We start from the raw sequence: 26,625 nt of genomic DNA, 5'->3' as shown, positions 1-26,625 counted from the left end.
ATCTACAACACAATCTGTATTTGCAATCTTATTATAATAATAAGTTACATCTAAATAAAATTGAGTTATGATAGAATTTCGCCGGAGGGGATGGCTGCTGTTCTACGGGCTCCTGATCACCAGCTGTTCCTGACGACTGTGTGATTACGTCTCCGTAGCCGATGTAAGACTTTTAAACAGGTTAACATTCACAAGGTCGCAGGGCCAGATGGATTACCAGGACGCGTACTCTGACCGTGCGCTGAACCAGCTTCACTGACATTTTCAAGCTCTTCCTGACCCAGTCTGTAATACCTACATGTTTCAAGCAGACCACCATAGTCCCTGTGTCCAACAACGCCAAGGTAACCTGCCTATATGGCTAGTCACATATGTAGCCATGAAATGCTTTGGACCTAAGGACCTATCATGGTCAAAACACACCAACATAGTCGTGAAAAGGGCACGACAACACCTATTCCCCAGGAGGCTGAAAAGATTTGTCATGGAACCTCAAATCCTCCTAAATTATACAGCTGCACCATCGAGAGCATCCTGATTGGTTGCATCACCACTTGGTATGGCAATTGCTCGGCATCTGACCGCAAGGTGATACAGAGTGTAGTGCGTATGGACCAGTACATCACTGAAGCCAAACATTCTGCCATCCAGGACCTCTATACCAGGCAGTGTCAGAGGAAGGCCCTAAACATTGTCAAAGACTTGAGCCACCCAAGTCTAGACTGTTATCTCTGCTACTGCAAGCAGTACCGGAGCGCCAAGTCTGGGACCAAAAGGCGCCTTCACAGGCTTCTATCCCCGAGCCATAAGACAGCTGAACAGTTTATCAAATGGCTACCCAGACTATTTGTATTGACCCCCTTATTTTTTGCACTGACTCTCTTTCACAGGCTTGATGTACACGCACTGGACTCTAACCACACACTCACACATACTAGACTGACACGCCAACACACACACACACACATTCCTTCACAGACGCTGCTGCTGTTTATTTTTTACGCAGTCACTTTACCCCTACATACATGTGCATATTACCTCAGCTAAACCGTACCCCTGAATATTGACTTGGTATCGTTACACCTTGTATATAGCCTTTTTATTGTTATTTTAGTGTGTTACTATTTTTTCTCTAGTTTATTTAGCAAATGTTTCTTAATTACTTTTTTAAAACGCTGCATTGTTGGTTAAGGGCTCGTAAGTAAGCTTTTCATGGTAAGGAATACCTGTTGTATTCAGTGCATGTGGAAAATACAATTTGGTTTGATGGTTATCAATGGTTATGTTTCATTCATTTAAATGACCTTTCAACAGATTATGCGTTTAGTAATTGTTCTTGTAGTACAGTGTTTCCATTCGCCAAAACAGACGTCTCCATTGTTTCTTTATTGTCCCATGCCTCCCCCTCGTGGCCAACACCAGCCGTTACACTGTTCTCTCCCTAGAAAAGGGTGCTGACAATCTGGTAAACACACATCATACAGGTTGAATGAATGAATGGCATTGCTGAAGCACTGTTGCACCTCATCAAATTAATTTGAAAATGCACATATAGTATATTTATTTTATTTATTTTTGACAACATTTTTATTTCATACAACTACACACTTTATCCTGGACACCAGTAGTTAACAGAAGACACAATAATACACTATTTGATTTCTATCTAACAAAGATCAAATCACAAATTCCTTTAAATTTCCACACCACACATACTTTTGGTGTTTCTAGAGGAAACAATCCAAAACACTACAACATTTTACTTTAAAACATAATAAAAGTATCAACCTGACATATTATTACAATCAAGAGTTGAGTAATACACTGTATCCTATATGACTGCATATCTAATTATTGACTGTGAAAAACATTTCTGATCAGAGCTGTCTTCTCAGTTTATATAAATAAAATAAAAGCTATATATTTTTTAAGTGCCTTTCAAATCATCCAAAGACACAAAAAAATAAAGGACATATTTGTGTACATAAAAATGTAAGTTCTAGTTATTTTACAACCTGTGACTTTCACTGCTTTAGATTGTTTTTCTTGATTTGAATGTAAACGTACGAGTACACCTTCTGATCACCTTGTTTGTGAAGCAGGGGTTGGAACCAAAATGATTTTCCAATGGTTTTGTTCTGAACAGAATCCACATTTTTGGGGGGTCCATTCCACTATTCCGACCAGCAAAATAAAGTTTGAACCGGTTCGAACCCCAAAAAAGCACCGGATTATATAGCTCCTTTCTGTTCATTCATTTCGACATCAAATTACCTCACCAATCAGTGTGGACAGAGCAGCTTGCAATGGAGCGGATAAGCTATTTCATCTTTATAGGAAAGTCGTTGAAAGCTAATTGTCTTTTGCCGTAACAGCATGGTTCAATCATAATGAAAGACAAACACACACACTGTGCACTGTGCTGTCAGTCACTATGGACAAGTGTAGGAGGCCTGGCTTGAAGGGCATCTTGTCATGACATGCATTATCTGAATTAGGCCCAAAGAACTATACCTACACAGGAGGTATAATTATACCTACGCAGGGGAACTTTGAATGTCTTTGAACTTCAGAGAGTTGGCTTAATGTTGGACCAGAAATAACATTAGCTAACAAGCTTGTGTGTGCAGAGCAGCACTAGAATTAAAAACTCGTCTTATCTTTTGTAGTTAATAAATCCAACGTGAAACAGTATAACTATAGTATCCTTAACCAGCATTGAAAAACTTAATCCATTCTTCTCTAATAAAAAAATCTCTCTCCCTAATTTCTGAATCACGCTTAAGTAGGCTACAGTAACCTATGCTTCGGTTGGGAAGTGGCAGGTAGCCTAAACATGCACACAAACTGGCAAAGATTTCCAGCTGGCAGGCAGACACTGGAATACGTTTCTGAGTAACAGAGTGAGGGCTTTGCATTGGCGCTTTGTTGCAATTTTTGTAGGAATGGAAAAAAATGCCCGGAACAAAGAAGAATGTTATTAACCGGTTCCCATGCTTTTCAAATAATGGTTCTGTTCTGGAACATTATAGATCACTTTCCTTCCTGATTCTGATTCTGTTCCTCGAATAATTACAGTTGAAGTCGGAAGTTTAAATACACGTTAGCCAAATACATTTGAACTTATTTATTTGACATTTAATCATAGTACAAATTCCCTGTTTTAGGTCAGTTAGGATCATCACTTTATTTTAAGAATTTGAAATGTCAGAATAATAGTAGAGAGAATGATTTATTTCAGCTTTTATTTCTTTCATCACAATCCCAGGGGGTCAGAAGTTCACATTCACTCAATTAGTATTTGGTAGCATTGCCTTTAAATTGTTTAACTTGGGTCAAACGTTTTGGGTAGCCTTCCATAAGCTCCCACAATAAGTTGGGAGAATTTTGGCTCAATCCTCCTGACAGAGCTGGCGTAACTCAGTCAGGTTTGTAGGCCTCCTTGCTTGCACACGCCTTTTCAGTTCTGCCCACAAATTTTCTATGGGATTGAGGTCAGGGCTTTGTGATGGCCACTCCAATACCTTGACTTTGTTGTTCTTAAGCCAGTTTGCCACAACTTTGGAAATACACTTGGGGTCATTGTCCATTTGGAAGACCCATTTGCGACCAAGCTTTAACTTCCTGACTAATGTCTTGAGATTTTGCATCAATATATCCACATAATTTTATTTCCTCATGATGCCATCTATTTTGTGATGTTCACCAGTCCCTCCTGCAGGAAAGCACCCCCACAACATGTGTATTTGACAGTGAGTGTGTGAGTGCGTGGATGTCTTCCCCATTCCCATCTTAATTATATTTCCAGACTGGAGTGTGGGCCTGAGCACAGCAGGTTACGATAGAGAGAAATAGAAATAGGGAGAGAAAGAGAGAAAGATTGTTTGTCTGCCTGTGTGTGTGGTCATTGTTGGGTCTTTTACGGGTATGACTCACTCCTAAAAAGCTGCATTTGGTGGGAAACTAGTGCTTCTCATGGTTCAACAAAAGTGGGGAATATGCTTTCCCTTAAAAGCCAAGGAGTGCACAGTACATCAACTGTCCAACTACACACTAAAATCAACCATTTGGTTAGTTGAGACACATCATTGGGGTTCAACCTGCTTCCTTTTGGTGGTACAGAGAAAGCACTATTGGCAGAGTTTTGCCATACTACTGCCAGTAGTCTATGTGGCTCTATGCGGCTCTGTCCTGCTGTTTTTAAACTTTTCCATACTATACAGCTATACCATGACAATAAAGGCTTTTTTAACTTACAGTAATCCACATTTGGGGGAGAGTCTGCTGGTGTGAGTATAGGCTTGGGCACAGCACGCGCACACACACACACACACGCGCACACACACACACACACACACACTCAATGCCTGCCCCCGTTATAAGCGTAGTCTGCCTTGTTGTGCATGACCAGTCTGTTGTCAACAAAGTAGAAGCTGTCTGACCTCGTCTCGTAGGGATGTTCCACCATCTGACAAACTGGAAGGGAGCATTTATTATTCTGTATTTCACATGTTATTAATGTTTCACATGTCTGGATAATGTATTCAAAAGGTGATGTGCATTTCATTCAGTAAATGATTTCATTTCCACATACAGTTGAAGTCGGATGTTTACATACACCTTGGCCAAATACATTTAAACTCACAATTCCTCACATTTAATCCTAGTAAATATTCCCTGTCTTCAGTTAGGATCACCACTTTATTTTAAGAATGTGAAATGTCAGAATAATAGTACAGAGAATGATTTATTTCAGCTTTTATTTCTTTCATCACATTCCAAGTGGGGCAGAAGTTTACATACACTCAATTAGTATTTGTTTGTTTTGGCCCAATCCTCCTAACAGAGCTGATGTAACTGAGTCAGGTTTGTAGACCTCCTTGTCGCACACACTTTTTCCAGTTCTGCTCACACATTTTCTATAGGATTGAGGTCAGAGCTTTGTGATGGCCACTCCAATACCTTGACTTTGTTGTCCTTAAGCCATTTTGCCACAACTTTGGAAGTATGCTTGGGGTCATTGTCCATTTCGAGGACCCATTTGCGACCAAGCTTTAACTGATGTCTTGAGATGTTGCTTCAATATATCCACATATTATTCCTCCCTCATGACGCCATCTATTTTGTGAAGTGCACCAGTCCCCCCTACAGCAAAGCACCCCCACAACATGATGCTGCCACCCCCATGCTTCACGGTTGGGATGGTGTTCTTCGGCTTGCAAGCCTCCCCCTTTTTCCTCCAAACATAACGATGGTCATTATGGCCAAACAGTTCTATTTTTGTTTCCTCAGACCAGAGGGCATTTCTCCAAGAAGTACGATCTTTGTCCCCATGTGCAATTCCATAACCATATTCTGGCTTTTTTATGGCGGTTTTGGAGCAGTGGCTTCTTCCTTGCTGAGCGGCCTTTCAGGTTATGTCGATATAGGACTCGTTTGACTGTGGATATAGATACTTTTGTACCCATTTCCTACAGCATCTTCACAAGGTCCTTTGCTGTTGTTCTGGGATTGAGTTGCACTTTTTGCAGCAAAGTACGTTCATCTCTAGGAGACAGAATGCGTCTCCTTCCTGAGTGGTATGACGTCTGCGTGGTCCTATGGTGTTTACACTTGGGTACTATTGTTTGTACAGATGAACGTGGTACCTTCAGGCGTTTGGAAATTACTCCCAAGGATTAACCAGACTTGTGGAGATCTACAATTTTTTTTACTGAGGTCTTGGCTGATTTCTTTTGATTTTCCCATGATGTCAAGCAAAGAGGCACTAAGTTTGAAGGTAGGCCTTGAAATACATCCACAGGTACACCTCCAATTGACTCAAATGATGTCAATTAGCCAATCAGAAGCTTCTAAAGTGGGAATTTTGGGAATTTTCCAAGCTGTTTAAAGGCACAGTGAACTTAATGTATGTACATTTCTGACCCACTGGAATTGTGATATGGTGAATTAAAAGTGAAATAATCTGTCTGTAAACAATTGTTGGAAAATGTACTTGTGTCAAGCACAAAGTAGATGTCCTAACTGACTCTTGTTAACAAGAAATCTGTGGAGTGGTTAAAAAACCAAGTTTTAATGACTCCAATCTAAGTGGATGTAAACTTCCGACTTCAACTGTAAATGTACACATTCTACTTATTTACTCCTACATTATTTAATCATGTAGCACTTTTCAAAAAACATCAGTAACGAAGTGCTTAATTGACTAATGGTTGGGATGTAAAACTCACCCAAGCTCTCGGACAGCTGAGGGAACTCGTAGATGTGTTCGCAAGTATTGCGGCTGTTTGGGATACAGAAGCCGAAGTCAAAGTCAAAGCTCTTCAGGAGGTGATCCCTGAAGTAGTGCCTCTCAATCATCCTGAAGCTGTTCAGAGGCCGTGTGCCAACTGTAAACTCCACTCTGACACACAGACAGAGAGAGAGACAGACATACAGACCGACAGAGAGGGGGTAAACATGCAGTAGGTACAGTACGTGAGTAAACGTGTGGATCGAAAAAACTATGCTGTCTGTGCTGTGCTGTGTGTGTGTCCTACAAGAAACATGGTATAGAGGAGATGGACCCACTGGTTGCCCTCTAGGTTACTGAGAGCTGGTAGTCCCATCCAGCAAACTACCAGGTGTGAAACAGGGAAGGGACTCGGGGGTTATGCTAATTTGGTTTAGAGCAGACCTAACTCACTCTATTAAATTAATCAACTGAGGCACATTTTATATTTGGCTAGAAATTCTAAAGGAAGTTATCTCAACAGAGAAAAATGTCCTCCTGTGTGCTACCTATATCGCCCCAATAGAATACCCATACTTTAACGTAGACAGCTTCTCCATCCTGGAGGGAGAAAATCAATAATTTCCAGGCCCAGGGACATGTACTAGTCTGTGGCAACCTAAATGCCAGAACTGGACTTGAACCTGACACCCTCAGCACACAGAAAGACAAACACCTACCTGGAGGTGACAGCATTCCCTCCCCATATGCCCCCTAGGCACAACTATGACAACATAACCAACCAAAACGGGTCACAACTCCTCAGCTGTGTCGCATGCTGGGTATGTACATAGTCAATTGTAGACTTCAAGGGTAAGACTCCTACGTTAAGTACACCTTTAGCTCATCTCTTGGCAGTAGTACTGTAGACTACTTTATCACTGACCTCAACCCAGAGTCTCTCATAGCGTTCACAGTCAGTCCACTGACACCCATATCAGATCACTGCAAAATCATAGTCTACTTGAACAAAGCAATACTCAATCATGAGGCATCAAAGCCAAAGGAAAAAGCTAAACAGCATATTTGACCTCTCAGCTTCCCTATCAAATCTAAAAATTTCAAACAGAAAACCGAAGAAAATTAACAAAAATGACAAATGGTTTGATGAAGAATGCAAAAACCTAAGAATGAAATAGAGAAACGTATCCAACCAAAAACATAGGGTGGGTTGCACAAACATGGATTAACTCTTAAACTGGGTTAAATCAAGGTTTATCTATTAATCATGTGGTACCAAATTGTAAACCTAGTTTTAACTTAAATCCTTCCTCTAATGTTAAATGTAGCTTTCACTTTAAACCTAGATTAATATTAAGCATGATTAAAATGATTTTTTAAAAATATATAAACTTAGATGGGAGATTAATTCTAAACTGCCACTTTAGGTAATTTAACTGATAAAATTGCAGACCAAAACAAGTTCCTCAGAGAATAATTAGAGACAGTTTGAATCCTGTTTAGTTTTATGATAATTAACTCATTATTAGCAGGCTATTTACATGCCCATTTTGTACAACAATTGAATTGGGGCTTATGATATGTCCCACCTTGGTACGAATGATGATGTTATGCAACATGCTGTAACGGGCTGATAACGTTAACATTGTAGTGAAGTTGCATTAACATTAGTTTTAACGTGCATTATAGGCATTGATATTTACCAGTTATTTATGCTTACTAAATATTGGTGGGTCAAGTTGTCCGTCGATATCATAGGGGTTATGGAGAGGGGCAAACTGCTGGGGAATCATCTCGCATATCTTCTGGGTGATAGGATCAATTCCCTTGGACGGAGGCCCCCGTCCCGCTCCGGTCTGAAATAGCCCCCCGCCTCTCCTCTGCCGCATCCTTCTTGACTTTCGCTTTTATGTTTTTTCCAGCACTGATCCAGATTCAAAATTAAGTGGTGCAACACATCTCTGATTAATTATAAACCTAGATTTACAAAACCTAGATTTGCTCTAATCCTAGGTTAATTTAAACCATGTTGGTGCAACCCACCCATAGAGACCCAGAAAACCTGAGCCTACGCCATCACTATGGTTAATCACTAAAACAATACAGAAATACCACGGAAAAAGAAGGAACAGCAAGTCAGAAATAAGCTCAATGTAATTGAAGAATCCATAGACTCTCACCACTTCTGAGAAAATTGGAAAACACTAAACAAACAACAACATGGAGAGTTATCTATCCAAAATTGAGATGTATGGGTAAACCACATCTCTATAACAAAGAACAAACAGAAAAAACATATACATGATCAAATACAAATCTTAGAATCAACTATTAAAAGTAGAGGTCGACCGATTAATCGTAATGGCCGATTAATTAGGGCAGATTTCAATTATTCTTATTTTTTTTACACCTTTATTTAATCTTTATTTAACTAGGCAAGTCAGTTAAGAAAACATTCTTATTTTCAATGACGGCCTAGGAACGGTGGGTTAACTGTCTCGTTCACAGGGGCAGAACAACAGATTTTCACCTTGTCAGCTCGGGGGATCGAATCTTGCAACCGTACAGTTAACTTGTCCAATGCTATAACCACCTGCCTCTCGTTGCACTCCACGAGGAGACTGCCTGTTACGCGAATGCAGTAAGCCAAGTTAAGTTGCTAGCTAGCATTAAACTTATCTTATAAAAAACAATCTATCATAATCACTAGTTAACTACACATGGTTGATATTACTAGTTTATCTAGCGTGTCCTACGTTGCATATAATCTGACTGAGCATACAAGTATCTGACTGAGAGGTGGTAAGCAGCAGCAGGCTCGTAAGCATTCATTCAAACAGCACTTTCGTGCATTTTGCCAGCAGCTCTTCGTTGTACGTCAAGCATTGCGCTGTTTATGACTTCAAGCCTATCAACTCCCGAGATGAGGCTGGTGTAACCAAAGTGAAATGGCTAGCTAGTTAGCGGGGTGCGCGCTAATAGCGTTTCAAACGTCACTCGCTCTGAGACTTGGAGTGGTTGTTCCCCTTGCTTTGCATGGGTAACGCTGCTTCGAGGGTGGCTGTTGTCGTTGTGTTCCTGGTTCGAGCCCAGGGAGGAGCGGGGAGAGGGACGGAAGCTGTACTGTTACACTGTCAATACTAAAGTGCATATTAGAACATCAAATAGTCAAAGGTTAATGAAATACAAATGGTATAGAGGGAAATAGTCCTATAATTCCTATAATAACTACAACCTAAAACTTCTTACCTGGGAATATTGAAGACTCGTTAAAAGGAACCACCAGCTTTCATATGTTCTCATGTTCTGAGCAAGGAACTTAAACGTTAGCTTTCTTACATGACACATATGCACTTTTACTTTCTTTACCAACACTTTTTTTTTGCATTATTTAAACCAAATTGAACCTGTTTCATTATATATTTGAGGCTAAATTGATTTTATTGATGTATTATATTAAGTTAAAATAAGTGTTCATTTAGTATTGTTGTAATTGTCATTATTACAAATTATATATATATATATATATATATATATATCTTTTTTTTAATCGGCCGATTAATCGGTATCTGCTTTTTTGGTCATCCAATAATCGTTATCGGCGTTGAAAAATCATAATCGGTCGACCTCTAATTAAAAGACTACCAGAACCCACTGGATTCTCTAATTACATTGAATGAACTACAGGACAAAATACAAACCCTCCAACCCAAAAAGGCCTGTGGTGTTGATGGTATCCTCAATGAAATTATAAAATATACAGACCACACATTTCAATTGGCTATACTTAAACTCTTTAACATCATCCTTAGCTCTGGCATCTTTCCCAATATTTGGAACCAAGGACTGATCACCCCAATCCACGAAAGTGGAGACAAATTTGACCCCAATATATGCAGCAACCTTGGCAAAATCCTCTGCATTTTCATTAACAGCAGACTGGTACATTTCCTCAGTGAAAACAATGTATTGAGCAAATGTCAAATTGGCTTTTTACGAAATGACCATACGACAGACTACGTATTCACCCTACACACCCTAATGGACAAACAAACAAACCAAAACAAAGGCAAAGTCTTCTGATGCTTTGTTGATTTCAAAAAAGCTTTTTACTCAATTTGGCATGAGGGTCTCCTATACAAATTGATGGAATGCGGTGTTGGGGAAAAACAAACGACATTATAAAATCCATGTACACAAGCAGCTTAAGCCCCACTCCGTTCAACATATATATCAACGAATGGCAAGAATCTGAGGTCAAATGTTTTGACTGTTTGCTCCCCAACCAAGGAGGGCCTACAGTAGTACCTAGATCTTCTGCACAGATCCTCAGACCTGGGCCCTGATAGTACATCTCAGTAAGACAAAAATAAAAGTGTTCCAAAAAAGGTCCAGTTGCCAGGACCACAAATACAAATTCCATCTAGACACCATTGCCCTAGAGCACACAAAAAACTATACCTCGGCCTAACATCAGCGCCACAGGTAACTTCCACAAAGCTGTGAACGGTCTGAGAGACAAGGCAAGAAGGGCCTTCTATGCCATCAAAGGGAACATACAATTTGACATACCAATTAGGATCTGGCTAAAAATACGAGAATCAGTTAAAGAGCCCATTGCCCTTTATGGTTGTGAGGTCTGGGGTCCGCTCACCAATCAAGAATTCACTAAATGGGAAAAACACCAAATTGAGACTCTGCATGCAGAATTCTGCAAAAATGTCCTTAGTGTACAACGTAAAACATCAAATAATACATGCATAGCAGAATTAGGCCGATACCCGCTAATTATCAAAATCCCAAAAAAAGGACGTTAAATTCTATTTAGGAAATTCTAAAAGGACGTTAAATTCTACTTTGACTCTGTACAGACTCAGTGAGCATAGCCTTGCTATTGAGAAAGGCCATCGTAGGCTGACCTGGCTCTCAAGAGAAGACAGGCTATGTGCACACTGCCCACAAAATTAGGTGGAAACTGAGCTGCACTTCCTAACCTCCTGCCAAATGTATGACCATATAAGAGACACATATTTCCGTCAGATTACACAGACCCACAAAGAATTTGAAAACAAACCCAATTTTGATGAACTCCCATATTTATTTATTTTACATTCATTTAACTAGGCAAGTCAGTTAAGAACAAATTCTTATTTACAATGACGGCCTACCGGGGAACAAGTGAGTTAACTACCTTGTTCAGGGGCAGAACAACAGATTTCACCTTGTCAGCCTGGGAATTCGATCCAGCAACCTTTCTGGCCCAACGCTCTAACCACTAGGCTACCTTCCGCCCCATTTTAGTGAAATACAACGGTGTGCCATCACAGCAGCAAGATTTGTGACCTGTTGCCACAAGACAGTATTGTAAATACAACCCATATTTATGTTTATTTATCTTCCCCTTTGTACTTTAACTATTTGCACATAATATGACATTTAAAATGTCTTCATTATTTTGGAACTTTTGTGAGTGTAATGTTAACTGCACATTTGTATTGTTTTTTCCCACTTTGTTTATTATCTACTTCACTTGCTTTGACAACGTTAACATATGTTTCCCAAGCCAATAAAGCCCTTAAATTTAAATTGAATTGAAAGAGAGAGAAAGTGTTACGCACGTGGCTCCCACTGTCCTCAGTTGTAGGAATGCTGCTGTGAACTGGTAGCGTACGAAACGTCCTGCACTCATGTCTCCCTCTCCATTCTCCTCGTCTTCCTCTGAGGTCAACGACACAACACACACCATTTATTTTTACACCAATGGCACGGTGATGATTTCCAGTACATGCAACAAACACAAACACATGATCATATTAGTCAGACATACTACAGTGGTAATACACAGACACACAGAGAGAATATGGACTGTACCCGTATGAGGTGGTTTGGCAATTTCAAACAACACAGTCTCTGTCTCCAGGTCTCTGATTTTAAAGCGAATGAAATCTATGTTGAAGATGTTGTCCTCTGGTTTACACAGGTACCCTGGGATGGACATACAGGTTATGGGTATTCGGTGGCTGTTTTACAAGATCTAGTGTGCAATAGAATTATCTATCTTCTGATCTATTCATCTATCAGAGCGACTATGCAGGTAAATAGACAGACATTCGTGTGCTAGTTTTACCCAACGCCACACTCAATGCTCAACGCCACACTCAATTACTGAATGCCACACTCAATTACTGAATGCCACTGTATATAAATGCATCTTTCAGAAAATAGATATATCCTACCCCGTGTAGCAACCCGCAATCCTAGGACCTCTTCAGGGGTGATGTGGCCAACTTGTGTCCGCAGATGGTCTTCTGTGACGGGCCTACTATCAACCTGGCTTCGCCGAGACTTGAGTCTCTTCAGAACCCCTCCACTTGGCTTGCGCTCCCGCGCAGGAGCCGCGGAACTGTGCCCGGCGCTCGAGACATTCTCAGCAGCAACAGGCGGGTCGATGCGGCCTTTAGCTCCGCTCATAATTCCCAGTTATGATGACAACCTTGCCTATCTGTCTCTGTCTCTCTCTACCTTAAAGTAATAAGATGGCGTCGTAGTTGTTGACTGACGAATCTCCGCTTCTCGTTGATGGGTCAAGCACTTGTTTTTTTAGGCACATGCTGTACAGTTGCCATGACAACTGATCAGAGCGCAAGTGTAGGTGAAAGGGGGACTTTCAAAGGAATAACACTAGGTGGCAGGATGTGCACCACACCTGGCATAGGTTACATATGCTTGCTTAAACGCACACTCAGACTTTTATGCGCCAAGGTCGTTTGGAGAGATTGCGCCAAAATGGATTTACGCATGCGGTGGGCAAAGGCACTGAACCTTTGCGCCTACTGGTGTTGTGTTTAACCACCACTGATTCACAGTCCCTCAATATTTTAAAGTTACAATCTGTATGATGTATTGCTGTACCATCATTGATTCAGGCAGCTCGAGACTCAAAGCGAATGTATGCTTTATCCTCCTATGTGGTCAGAGGCTCTGTATGGAGGGGTGTGACGCAATTGCGGAGCCTCCAGAGGCATTTTTTTATTTATTTTTTATTTCACCTTTATTTAACCAGGTAGGCAAGTTGAGAACAAGTTCTCATTTACAATTGCGACCTGGCCAAGATAAAGCAAAGCAGCTCGACACATACAACAGAGTTACACATGGAGTAAAACAAACATACAGTCAACAATACAGTATAAACAAGTCTATATACGATGTGAGCAAATGAGGTGAGATAAGGGAGGTAAAGGCAAAAAGGCCATGCTGGCAAAGTAAATACAATATAGCAAGTAAAACACTGGAATGGTAGATTTGCAATGGGAGAATGTGCAAAGTAGAAATAAAAATAATGGGGGTGCAAAGGAGCAAAATAAATAAATAAATTAAATACAGTAGGGAAAGAGGTAGTTGTTTGGGCTAAATTATAGGTGGGCTATGTACAGGTGCAGTAATCTGTGAGCTGCTCTGACAGTTGGTGCTTAAAGCTAGTGAGGGAGATAAGTGTTTCAAGTTTCAGAGATTTTTGTAGTTCGTTCCAGTCATTGGCAGCAGAGAACTGGAAGGAGAGGCGGCCAAAGAAAGAATTGGTCCTGGGGGTGACTAGAGAGATATACCTGCTGGAGCGTGTGCTACAGGTGGGAGATGCAATGGTGACCAGCGAGCTGAGATAAGGGGAGACTTTACCTAGCAGGGTCTTGTAGATGACATGGAGCCAGTGGGTTTGGCGACGAGTATGAAGCGAGGGCCAGCCAACGAGAGCGTACAGGTCGCAATGGTGGGTAGTATATGGGGCTTTGGTGACAAAACGGATTGCACTGTGATAGACTGCATCCAATTTGTTGAGTAGGGTATTGGAGGCTATTTTGTAAATGACATCGCCAAAGTCGAGGATTGGTAAGATGGTCAGTTTTACAAGGGTAAGTTTCGCAGCATGAGTGAAGGATGCTTTGTTGCGAAATAGGAAGCCAATTCTAGATTTAACTTTGGATTGGAGATGTTTGATATGGGTCTGGAAGGAGAGTTTACAGTCTAACCAGACACCTAAGTATTTGTAGTTGTCCACGTATTCTAAGTCAGAGCCGTCCAGAGTAGTAATGTTGGACAGGCGGGTAGGTACAGGTAGCGATCGGTTGAAGAGTATGCATTTAGTTTTACTTGTATTTAAGAGCAATTGGAGGCCACGGAAGGAGAGTTGTATGGCATTGAAGCTTGCCTGGAGGGTTGTTAACACAGTGTCCAAAGAGGGGCCAGAAGTATACAGAATGGTGTCGTCTGCGTAGAGGTGGATCAGAGACTCACCAGCAGCAAGAGCGACCTCATTGATGTATACAGAGAAGAGAGTCGGCCCAAGAATTGAACCCTGTGGCACCCCCATAGAGACTGCCAGAGGTCCGGACAGCAGACCCTCCGATTTGACACACTGAACTCTATCAGAGAAGTCGTTGGTGAACCAGGCGAGGCAATCATTTGAGAAACCAAGGCTGTCGAGTCTGCCGATGAGGATGTGGTGATTGACAGAGTCGAAAGCCTTGGCCAGATCAATGAATACGGCTGCACAGTAATGTTTCTTATCGATGGCGGTTAAGATATCATTTAGGACCTTGAGCGTGGCTGAGGTGCACCCATGACCAGCTCTGAAACCAGATTGCATAGCAGAGAAGGTATGGTGAGATTCGAAATGGTCGGTAATCTGTTTGTTGACTTGGATTTCGAAGACCTTAGAAAGGCATGGTAGGATAGATATAGGTCTGTAGCAGTTTGGGTCAAGAGTGTCACCCCCTTTGAAGAGGGGGATGACCGCAGCTGCTTTCCAATCTTTGGGAATCTCAGACGACACGAAAGAGAGGTTGAACAGGCTAGTAATAGGGGTGGCAACAATTTTGGCAGAGAATTTTAGAAAGAAAGGGTCCAGATTGTCTAGCCCGGCTGATTTGTAGGGGTCCAGATTTTGCAGCTCATTCAGAACATCAGCTGAGCAGATTTGGGAGAAGGAGAAATGGGGAAGGCTTGGGCGAGTTGTTGTGGGGGGTGCAGTGCTGTTGACCGGGGTAGGAGTAGCCAGGTGGAAAGCATGGCCAGCCGTAGAAAAATGCTTATTGAAATTCTCAATTATGGTGGATTTATCAGTGGTGACAGTGTTTCCTATCTTCAGTGCAGCGGGCAGCTGGGAGGAGGGGTTCTTATTCTCCATGGACTTTACAGTGTCCCAGAACTTTTTTGAGTTAGTGTTGCAGGAAGCAAATTTCTGCTTGAAAAAGCTAGCCTTGGCTTTTCTAACTGCCTGTGTATAATGGTTTCTAGCATGCAGAGAACAAAATCAGTATTCGTCAACTATGTGCCTCCCAAATTTTGTAACAATGCAGAGATCCTTATAGCGCAGTATAGCACCGCATTGACATTATTGGTTGACGGTAGGTGGGGGCAGGAGGTCCTGTATAAGCTCTAACTCACTTCCTTGACAACTTCAATCACAACAGCTTTGTTCAACAGCGCTGCGCTGCTCCAGGAGACGCACAAAGTCTGATGCCATATGTCTACCAAATGCTTATAGTTTTGCCGTATGTTGTTTTTGCCAGATGTCTCGTCCACATTTTCCGTACTTGACACAAGGCTGCAAAAGGTTTGTAGCATGGAGAAAGTCATTTTCGCTGTCTCTGGGTTCCCTGCCGTGTTTGACCAAAGCGCTGATTGCTACCTGGACCTACATGCAAAAAATGTTTCATGGAGACACATTGCTTATACGATTGGATTACCTGGTCATCTGAATTAGCTGGAAAGTGGAAGCTAGGTGCTGGTAATGTTTTAGCTAAACTATCTAGCAAAGTGGTTTACGTCATAGTTAGATAGCTAACTGGATTGACTGTTTTATGAACTTCTGTTTGTACCACCGCAATTTAAAGCAACGCGCGACTTGAAAATATTGAACGTATGCAGTACACAGAACGCACCGCAGTCTAGTGCGGCATCCCCAACGCAGCGCTGCGGACTGCTCCGTTGAAAATGATTGACTTCTGTCGGAACACAAAGAGTTAATCTGGTAGCTATGAGGCTTGAAAGCCCTGAAGTCTGCAAAGGCCAAATCACCATAAATGCTGCACGGGCAATGCAAATGCCAGATGGACTTTGCAGCTTGCTTTTTCTGAGTTTTAGGATGCTGTACTGTTTACATTAGCCCAAAATCGAAAGTTTTAGGCTATTAGCCTACTTGCCCAAGTTTTTTTTTGCCTAGGCATAGGCCTACTAATTAGACTTTCAAAACTGCAACTACTAGGCTACTTAATAGCAAATTGTGGCCAGAGGCATAGGAAGTATACCAAAATCATCATCAACACTCGGGATTTGAGCGTGTTGAATTGTAAAATTAACCCTTTCCCTAATTAGACACAGAGGACTAATTTCCCGAGCCTTTAGTGCCAAGGAATGTGTTTCTCCGCTCATATGGGAGTACTAATGCCCAGTTCACTGATTATATATATATGCAGTGCCTTGCGAAATTATTCGGCCCCCTTGAACTTTGCGACCTTTTGCCACATTTCAGGCTTCAAACATAAAGATATAAAACTGTATTTTTTTTGTGAAGAATCAACAACAAGTGGGACACAATCATGAAGTGGAACAACATTTATTGGATATTTCAAACTTTTTTAACAAATCAAAAACTGAAAAATTGGGCGTGCAAAATTATTCAGCCCCCTTAAGTTAATACTTTGTAGCGCCACCTTTTGCTGCGATTACAGCTGTAAGTCGCTTGGGGTATGTCTCTATCAGTTTTGCACATCGAGAGACTGAAATTTTTTCCCCATTCCTCCTTGCAAAACAGCTCGAGCTCAGTGAGGTTGGATGGAGAGCATTTGTGAAGAGCAGTTTTCAGTTCTTTCCACAGATTCTCGATTGGATTCAGGTCTGGACTTTGACTTGGCCATTCTAACACCTGGATATGTTTATTTTTGAACCATTCCATTGTAGATTTTGCTTTATGTTTTGGATCATTGTCTTGTTGGAAGACAAATCTCTGTCCCAGTCTCAGGTCTTTTGCAGACTCCATCAGGTTCTCTTCCAGAATGGTCCTGTATTTGGCTCCATCCATCTTCCCATCAATTTTAACCATCTTCCCTGTCCCTGCTGAAGAAAAGCAGGCCCAAACCATGATGCTGCCACCACCATGTTTGACAGTGGGGATGGTGTGTTCAGCTGTGTTGCTTTTACGCCAAACATAACATTTTGCATTGTTGCCAAAAAGTTCAATTTTGGTTTCATCTGACCAGAGCACCTTCTTCCACATGTTTGGTGTGTCTCCCAGGTGGCTTGTGGCAAACTTTAAACTACACTTTTTATGGATATCTTTAAGAAATGGCTTTCTTCTTGCCACTCTTCCATAAAGGCCAGATTTGTGCAATATACGACTGATTGTTGTCCTATGGACAGAGTCTCCCACCTCAGCTGTAGATCTCTGCAGTTCATCCAGAGTGATCATGGGCCTCTTGGCTGCATCTCTGATCAGTCTTTTCCTTGTATGAGCTGAAAGTTTAGAGGGACGGCCAGGTCTTGGTAGATTTGCAGTGGTCTGATACTCCTTCCATTTCAATATTATCGCTTGCACAGTGCTCCTTGGGATGTTTAAAGCTTGGGAAATATTTTTGTATCCAAATCCGGCTTTAAACTTCTTCACAACAGTATCTCGGACCTGCCTGGTGTGTTCCTTGTTCTTCATGATGCTCTCTGCGCTTTTAACGGACCTCTGAGACTATCACAGTGCAGGTGCATTTATACGGAGACTTGATTACACACAGGTGGATTGTATTTATCATCATTAGTCATTTAGGTCAACATTGGATCATTCAGAGATCCTCACTGAACTTCTGGAGAGAGTTTGCTGCACTGAAAGTAAAGGGGCTGAATAATTTTGCACGCCCAATTTTTCAGTTTTTGATTTGTTAAAAAAGTTTGAAATAACCAATAAATGTCGTTGCACTTCATGATTGTGTCCCACTTGTTGTTGATTCTTCACAAAAAAATACAGTTCTATATCTTTATGTTTGAAGCCTGAAATGTGGCAAAAGGTCGCAAAGTTCAAGGGGGCCGAATACTTTCGCAAGGCACTGTATATATATATACAATATATATACTATATATATTATATATACACACACACACACACACACACACACAGTACCAGGCAAAAGTTTGGACATACCTACTCATTCAAGGGTCTTCCTTATTTTTACTATTTTCAACATAATAGCAATAGTAGTGAAGACATCAAAACTATGAAATAACACATAAGGAATCATGTAGTAACCAAAAAAGTGTTAAACAAATCAAAACATATTTTAGATTCTTCAAAGTAGCCACCCTTTGCCTTGATGACAGTTTTGCACACTCTTGGCATTCTCTCAACCAGCTTCACCTGGAATGCTTTTTTGAAGAAGCAGTTCCCACATATGCTGAGCACTTGTTGGCTGCTTTTCCTTCACTCTGCGGTCCAACTCATCCCAAACCATCTCAATTGGGTTGAGGTCGGGCGATTGTGGAGGTCAGGTCATCTGAGGCAGCACTCCATCACTCTCACTATGTTAAAATAGTTCTTGCACAGCCTGGAGGTGTATTGGGTCATTGTCCTGTTGAAAAGCAAATTATAGTCCCACTAAGCGCAAACCAGATGGGATGGCGTATCACTTCAGAATGCTGTGGTAGCCATGCTGGTTAAGTGTGCCTTGAATTCTAAATAAATAACTGACAGTGTCACCAGCAAAGCACTCCCACACCATCACACCTCTTCCTCCATGCTTCACGGTGGGAACCACACATGCAGAGATCATTCGTTCACCTACTCTGCGTCTCACAAAGACATGGCAGTTAGAACCAAAAATCTCAAATTTGGACACATCAGACCAAAGGACAGATTTCCACAGGTCCAATGCCCATTGCTTGTGTTTCTTGGTCCAAGCAAGTCTCTTCTTATTATTGGTGTCCTTTAGTAGTGGTTTCTTTGCAGAAATTCAACCACGAAGGCCTGATTCACACAGTCTGCTCTGAGCAGTTGATGCTGAGATGTGTCTGTTATTTGAACTATGTAAAGCATTTATTTGGCCTGCAGCGAGGGTCCCCAGTCTGAGGCCGGCAGCTAGGGTCCCCAGTCTGAGGCCGGCAGCTAGGGTCCCCAGTTTGGGGCCGGCAGCTAGGGTCCCCAGTCCGGGACCTCCAGCGACAGTCCCCAGTCCGGGGCCCGCAGCGAGGGTCCCCAGTCCAGAGCCGGCAGCGAGGGTCCCCAGTTCGGGGCCCGCAGCAAGGGTCCCCAGTCCGGGGCAGGCAACAAGGGCCTCCAGTCCGGGGCCAGCAGCGAGGGTCCCCGCATCAGAGGCACCACCAAACTGGGGGGAGCCAGAGGCGGAGGGGGGGGTCTACGTCCCGCACCAGAGCCGCCGCCGTTAGGGATGTCCACCCTGACCCTGTCACGCCCTGGGCATAGAGAGGCTTTTATTCTCTATTTTGGGTAGGCCAGGGTGTGACTAGGGTGGGCATTCTAGTTTCTTTATTTCTATGTTTTCTGTTTCTATGTTTTGGCCGGGTATGGTTCTCAATCAGGGACAGCTGTTTATCGTTGTCTCTGATTGGGAATCATACTTAGGCAGCCTTTTTTCCATTGTGTTTTGTGTGTAGTTATCTTTGTTAGTGGCACTATAGCCCTAGTAAGCTTCACGGTCGTTTCTTTGTTTCTTGTTTTGTTGGCGACATTTACAGAAATAAAGGAAAATGTACGTTCACCACGCTGCACCTTGGTCCGGTCATTTCCATGACGACATCCGTGACAATATGTGTTATTTCATAGTTTTGATGTATTCACTATTATTCTACAATGTAGAAAATAGTAAAAAATTAAGAAAAACCCTTGAATGAGTAGGTGTTCTAAAACTTTTGACCGGTAGTGTCAAATTTATATGTATAAAGGAGAGCTAGAGAGAATGGCGGAAACGGATACCGAGTTAATTAGCAAAGATGAGATTGAGAAGGAAGGTGCTGAGAATACTGGATAGACTAGAGTCACTAAAAGATGGGTAAAGAGTGCTAAAATCACATTTAAAACGCTGTCTTGTAATCCTACTGCTCATGGACCAACTACTTCACAGTTTGTATTAGGAGTGGGGTTTGAGGATAAGAAGATGTACTTGGGAGATTTGTTTGATGTTGCCAAGATGGTGAAGAAAGTCTTGGGTACTGTGGAATCTATCGGGGTGACCAGAAGTGGAATTTTGTAGAATTGTTCTGTCGGGAGAACAAAAGGAGAGCATGTTCGCCTCACTAGAATCAAGATTTTCGTAGTAGTGCACCAATCAGGGGTGTGATTCTGTAGTCTCTGAGAAGATCAAGATACAAATTCCTGGAGTATTTGGGGCATAATGATTGAGGTGTATGTTCAATGGAAAGATGATAGAGACTACGTCTGTGTTATTGTCATTTGATGAGGAGTCGCTCCACACATGTCAAGATGGGATATGTGAGTTAGCCTGTGAGGGCATTTGTCCCCCGGTTACTGCAGTGTTCCAACTGAAAAGTATTTGGGCATGTGTAAAGTGTTTGCAAAGATAATGACTTGAGGGATTATTTGGTGTTGAATGTCGCAATTGTGGTGGGAAGCATGCGCATGAGTTCCCTGAATGTCCTGTAAGAGTGAGGGAGCCTGAGATTGCTAAAATAAGAGCTGTTAAGCGTGTCTCCTATGCCGCGACAGCAAGAAAAGGTAAAGAATGTTCTAGTGGTTCTGTTGCCGTAGAGTCACTGCAGTCCAGTGCTGTGGCTGCTGTTCGCAAGGTGCAGGATCCAGATACCCTTGTCGTGAAGAAAGTAGATTTGTTTTGGCATTTATTGCTATGGTGATAAACTACCCTGCAGGAGTGGATAAGAACTCAATATCAATATCATCGTATCTGCAGATGAACGCTTTTTGGGAACGCAGGATGTAATGGGTGAGCAGCTGCGTGGTGTTCTGTGGTTCCGTTATCTCAGGTCAACCAGATCTAGAGTAGGGCTCTGAGTGTATTTAGGGTAAAGTAAAAAGCTGATGTTTTAGTGGATTAAATGTTTTAGTTTATTTCCCTTTTGGATTTCTCTGGATTTACACTATTTCCAGTGAAGTCTGCCCTAAAACATCACTGAAGAAGAAGACGAAACACATACAGTTGGTGTGCACGAGGCTTGACTGTCTGGACTGCCGCTCTAGGGACTGTTGCGGACCATCGTTCGCTGTGGCACAATAGTGTTCTTGTGTGGGATCTGTGTTGAATGACTTTGGAGAGAGACATATTTGTCAAACAGCGTCTGTTCCACACATGCTGTAATCTGGAGATCCTGAAGTTTGAAGTCTTATCATATAAAACATCTGACTTGTCAGTTGGTCACAGCTATAAGTAACAGCTGCGTTATCGTTAAGCGGGCTAGAATGGTCCTTTTGGTTTAAATGTTTTCAAAGTAAAAGACTCGTAGTCATTATCAAAACAGGTAGATTCTAAGTATATAATTTGTCACTATAGGCTAGGGATATGCAACAAGGAAAAGGGCTATTTCACTACCAGGAGTCAACATAGCAGGAGGTCATTTCAGGACTTTTATAATATGATTGTTATTATAGCGCCTTTATGGTTTTGATATGCCTCTGTTTATCCGCTCTCTACCTGCTGTGAAGGAGAGATTAGACTGCGTGAGTTCAACCACAGTGAGGTCATTGTGTGCTGCATTTATTGGTCACATATTAACACCAACTGAAGGTTACAGAGTCAAACACGGGGTTTGTTTCGTTGGTTTTTCTTACAACCAACCATTATTTTCCAAAAACGTTTAGCACGTTGCTAAACTTTGTTATATGTTCTGTATAAAATAACACGTCTTCAACATCAGTCTGCAAAGGATAGACTCGGGCAGGTAAAGTGTATTTTTGTATTTTCTTTTGTGGACTGACTGCAAACACATACAACTTTGAGACTAGGGGACACTGAGTTGCAGGTGTTTTGGAATTGCAAATACAAGAAGTATAAACAACATTTGACACAGGAATATTTTGGGATCTATTACATGGGGTGGAACAGACCACTAGCACATTAAAGGCTGCTGCCTATATACATATACTTTAAAGCCTCTTTAATAAATGGGACACTAGTCACTTTAATAATGTTTACATATTTTGCATTACTCATCTCATAGGTATATACTGTATTCTATTCTACTGTATTTTAGTAGATGCCGCTCTGACATTGCTCGTCCATTTATTTATATATTTTTAATTCCATTCCTTTACTTAGATTTGTGTGTATTGGGTATATGTTGTGAAATTGTTAGATGTTACTTGTTAGATATTACTGCACTGTCAGAGCTAGAAACAGAAAAGCATTTTGCTACACCCGCGATAACATCTGCTAAACACGTGTATGTGACCAATACAATTTGAATTGATTTGATCATAGATAATGCCAATATCAGAATTGGCTGCTAAGTATTTGTCAGAAAATGGTGACAGTCACCATTTGTTTGCAACAACAAGTGATTATGTTGCAAACATTTACCAATAGATCGTATCTAACTATGTGACAAGAGTCCTATTCAATTGAAACCTATCCTGTCCTTAAAAGTGGAAACCCGGTTGATTGATGAGAGCCCTGAGTGCCACTACTATTATGACGGGGCTAGAAAGGGCTAGTCCCATAGGGCTCAAAAGTAGTGCACTTTATAGGGAATTAGAGTGCCATTTGGAACGCCAACCCTTTGCCTCCCAGTCAGACCTTGGAGCTCCTCACATGATTTTAAAGAGCTTCATATGTGGAGCAGTGGTGTGTGGTTGGACTGGTTTATACTACACTCTGACAGCTGACAGGAAAGACCAGACAGGATGTACAACATGCAACTGGGACACATTTGTGTTTTGTTCCATTCAAATTTAGATGACATCACTCACAAATCAACCAAACAACCTGTCTTGACTCACTAGTGTCAATCTAAGTATGGTTAAAAATCAGAACAGCTTCCTTTAAACAACTCAAACAACTTTATAGTATAGATATTTTGTGCAATCAGCTATCGTAGTATCAATCAGAGATAAAAATAAAAAAAATTAAAAGCTATTTGGATTTGAGATTAAGGGCTCTATTAAATCCGTATCACGGAAGTTCAGCATTACGGCAAGATTTCAATTTAAAGGCAATGTTCTTGCATTAGCGAAGACTGCATTCACTGTAAACGCTGCATATGTCATCTCAATCGGAAATGTAATTATACAAATGTATAGCGCGCAATCTGTCATTCTTTAGTTTACAGATTGAATAGAGCCCTAGATCATGAATATCAGGCCAAGGAACAGTATCTCACTGGGCAAAGATGTCAGTTCAACGTCTATTTTTGATTTACATTTGGTTGAGTTATCAACTAACGTGAATTCAACTTGAAATCAACCAAAAATGACCATGCCATTGTATTTAGGCTAAAAGTTGGGTGATAAAAAAATGCTATATTCCCTTATGTTGATAACATTTAGCAAATACAATCAGTTTTCAACATTGATTCAATGTCATTACAGCAATTTTATATTGTTGAAATGACGTGGAAACAACGTTGATTCAACCAGTTTTTGCCCAGTGGGATGTTTATTTAAGCAACAGCACTTTTTGCAACAGCACTTTTTGTAGACAATCCCCGTATTTCAAGTGATCATAAGTATACGATTTATCATCTTTAAGTCAATATAGTGCTAAAGGTTTGCATTTGGTGGCAAATCCCTCACAAAAATAAGTGAGTGGCCTGAATCAGAGTTGCCATGTTCATCCAGTTCAGATTCACTGACTTGATTTGCCTCCGAGGTTCCAGTTCGGTCAGATATGGTACTAGCCGGTGGCCTAGATGTTAGGGCAGTAAGGGAGCTGTATGTGGAAAGAGCAGCGTGGTTTTGTTCAGTGGTGTGGTGTTGTACATAATGTAGAATTGGATGTCAAACAAAATGTAAACAACAGTCAGTCCATTGACATTTATTTGACTGACATAACAATAATACTGTTCAGTTGCGGTGTAAGAGGTAGCTTGTAGTATGTCTCACTCAGCGTTTAGTTTTAGAGGTAGGTATTTTTCCTCTGTAAAAATCTAATCCAACCAGCCTCTTCTAGCTTGGCCTTAGAGCCAAACCGACTGGCTTTTAACCCAGAGTATCACCAGAATATGTGAAAGTGATACGTTATGGTGAAAGTATTTGTCAGAGAGCAGAGTGACAGCTAAATGTGAAGTAAAGGAAATTATTTGTTTTCTTCCTGGCTTCATGTAGCACCAGTAGCCTAAAAGGGCCTTTCTTCTTCTCGCCTCTCTGTTCACTTCTTCCTCTCCCTCCCCTTCTGTCCCTTCTCCTCCCCTGCTCACCTCTCCCTTTCTCCCCACCATTCTCCTTTTCCACCCATTCTCCACTCCTCCCTTCGGTTTTTCTCTTCTCAAGAACGAAGTGAGGGCATGGCAGCTCGTATGGACATTGCCTCTGGTGAGGTGGGCCAAGCAAGAGGGGCTGGCTTCAAACCTGTGCCCGGCCCCAAACCTCGCCTGACTCCCAAACCCTTCTCACTGCAGAGGAACACCACCCTACGCTCCATCCTAGCCCCAAAGACACTCACAAGGACTCCACAGCCGTCTCAGACCACTTCCACTACACCCACTACCTCCAGAAAACCGGAGCCTAATCAGCCTATCAGTGGCCCTGTGTCTGACTCAAGCGGAGCTGTGAAACACGTTACAGAGAGCACCATGACACCTGAACCGACCAATGCTCTCAAAGCTCCTTCAGCCACAACACCCCACACTGACTCAACCCACACCACTGAACAAAACCACGCTGCTCTTTCCACATCCAGCTCCCTTACTGCCCCAACATCTGAGCCACCGGCTAGTACCATATCTGACCGAACTGGAACCTCGGAGGCAAATCAAGTCAGTGAATCTGAACTGGATGAACATGGCAACTCTGATTCAGGCCACTCCGCTACTGGAACTGAGGCTGTACCATTACCATCGGTCACCTCTGCTCCCCTTCAACCCCAGTCTGAAGACACTGTGAGCGAGCTCACCTCTGCGATCGTCAGATGTCACGCCGTGGAGGATCAGACAGCCCGCTGGGGAGGATGCAGGAAGCGGCTGTCCATGGGGCTCACCTCCAGGTTTGAGTCGGCCGGCCTCTCGTGCCCCTCACAGCCACCAGCCAAAGAAAACAACCAGAAGCAGGAACAGGCGACCAAGAGAGAGACTGCAGTCCTCAAAGTGTCGGTCCTCAAGACCAAGGAGGAAGAGAAGATAACAGATTCACCAGAGACACCGTCTGACCCGGAGCGCAGACTCAAGCACTCAGCACCGCTGAAGGAAGAGAGGTTTGGAGAAGGGGTAAAGGAGACAGGAGAAGAGAAAGTGTTCAGCATACAACGGAGGATCAGTTTGCTGCTGGACTCCTCCTCGAGGCCAGAGCCTCTGACCAAGAGGGAGGAAGTTCCTGGTCCAATTAAACAAGCAGACGGTTCTGGGGGTGTGAAACAGCGAATTAAAGACTGGGCATTAGACACACCTCCTGTTCAGGCATCCAATCAGAGGGTGGATGTTGCCCCTCAACCAATCCCTGGCAGAGTTCACTGTGTGTTGAGTGTCACTGGGGGGTCATTGGCGACGAGCGAAAGCGTTCAGCTAGCTCCCCGAGAGGACAAGGCTTCCACCCTATGTCGCTCAGGACGTTCTGGGATAAAGGTTAATAGTGAGGAGATAGAAGATGAGGAAGAGGAGGGAGAGGAGAAGGGGGCCCAGGTGCCACTCTACAAACCAGTAGGAAGACTTCTTCGGATGGAAGATGGAGGGAAAAAACAAGAGCTAGTGATTGATCAAATAGAGAAAGATATGGAGACCAAGGTGCAAGAGGAGGAAAAACTTAAACAGCTGGAGCTAGAAGAGAGACAAGCAGAGAAGGAGAGGGAGAAAGAGAGGAAACAAGAAGTTGAGTTAGAGATAGAAAGACAAACAAAAGTGGAAAAAGAAAAGGAAAGGGAGAGACGGAGCGAGAAAGAAGAGAGAAAGATGAAAGAAGAGGGGAGAGAAAGACAAAGAGAAATAGAGAGGGAACGGGATATACAGAGACAGAGGGAGGAGAGAGAGAGGGAGAGAAAGAGGAAGGAAGAGGATAGGGAGAGAGAAAGACAAAGAGGGGAGGAGTGGGATAGGGAGAGACAGAGAGAGGACGAAGAGAGGGAGAACACGAGGAAAGAAGTAGAGAAGGAGAGAGAAAGACAGATAGAACTTGAGAGGGAAAAGGAGATACTGAGAGAGGAAGAAGAGAGGGAGAGGAGGAAAGAAGAGGATAGGGAGAGAGAAAGACAAAGAGGGGAGGAGCGGGATAGGGAGAGACAGAG

At 42.3% G+C, this 26,625-nt stretch overlaps 1 protein-coding gene across 2 annotated transcripts; it reads right to left on the bottom strand.

The window, feature by feature from the left end:
- Positions 1-3,646: 3,646 nt before the first annotated feature.
- On the bottom strand, positions 3,647-12,845 carry LOC110494134 (protein unc-119 homolog B). Of its 2 annotated transcripts, XM_021568902.2 has the most exons (5): positions 12,469-12,844; positions 12,104-12,217; positions 11,851-11,950; positions 6,231-6,403; positions 3,647-4,476 (listed from the first exon to the last, which is right to left on the bottom strand). In XM_021568902.2, the coding sequence occupies exons 1-5, from the start codon at positions 12,701-12,703 to the stop codon at positions 4,361-4,363; spliced, it is 738 nt and encodes a 245-aa protein (XP_021424577.1). In that variant the 5' UTR covers positions 12,704-12,844; the 3' UTR covers positions 3,647-4,360. The 2 variants fall into 2 exon arrangements, with proteins under 2 accessions (XP_021424577.1, XP_021424579.1); XM_021568904.2 differs by lacking the exon at positions 12,104-12,217 and having other exon boundaries at positions 12,469-12,845.
- Positions 12,846-26,625: the final 13,780 nt, after the last annotated feature.

Source organism: Oncorhynchus mykiss, chromosome 17, assembly GCF_013265735.2.
Source record: "Oncorhynchus mykiss isolate Arlee chromosome 17, USDA_OmykA_1.1, whole genome shotgun sequence".
NCBI classification, from domain to species: domain Eukaryota; kingdom Metazoa; phylum Chordata; class Actinopteri; order Salmoniformes; family Salmonidae; genus Oncorhynchus; species Oncorhynchus mykiss.
This window is presented reverse-complemented; position numbering and strand designations above follow the sequence as displayed.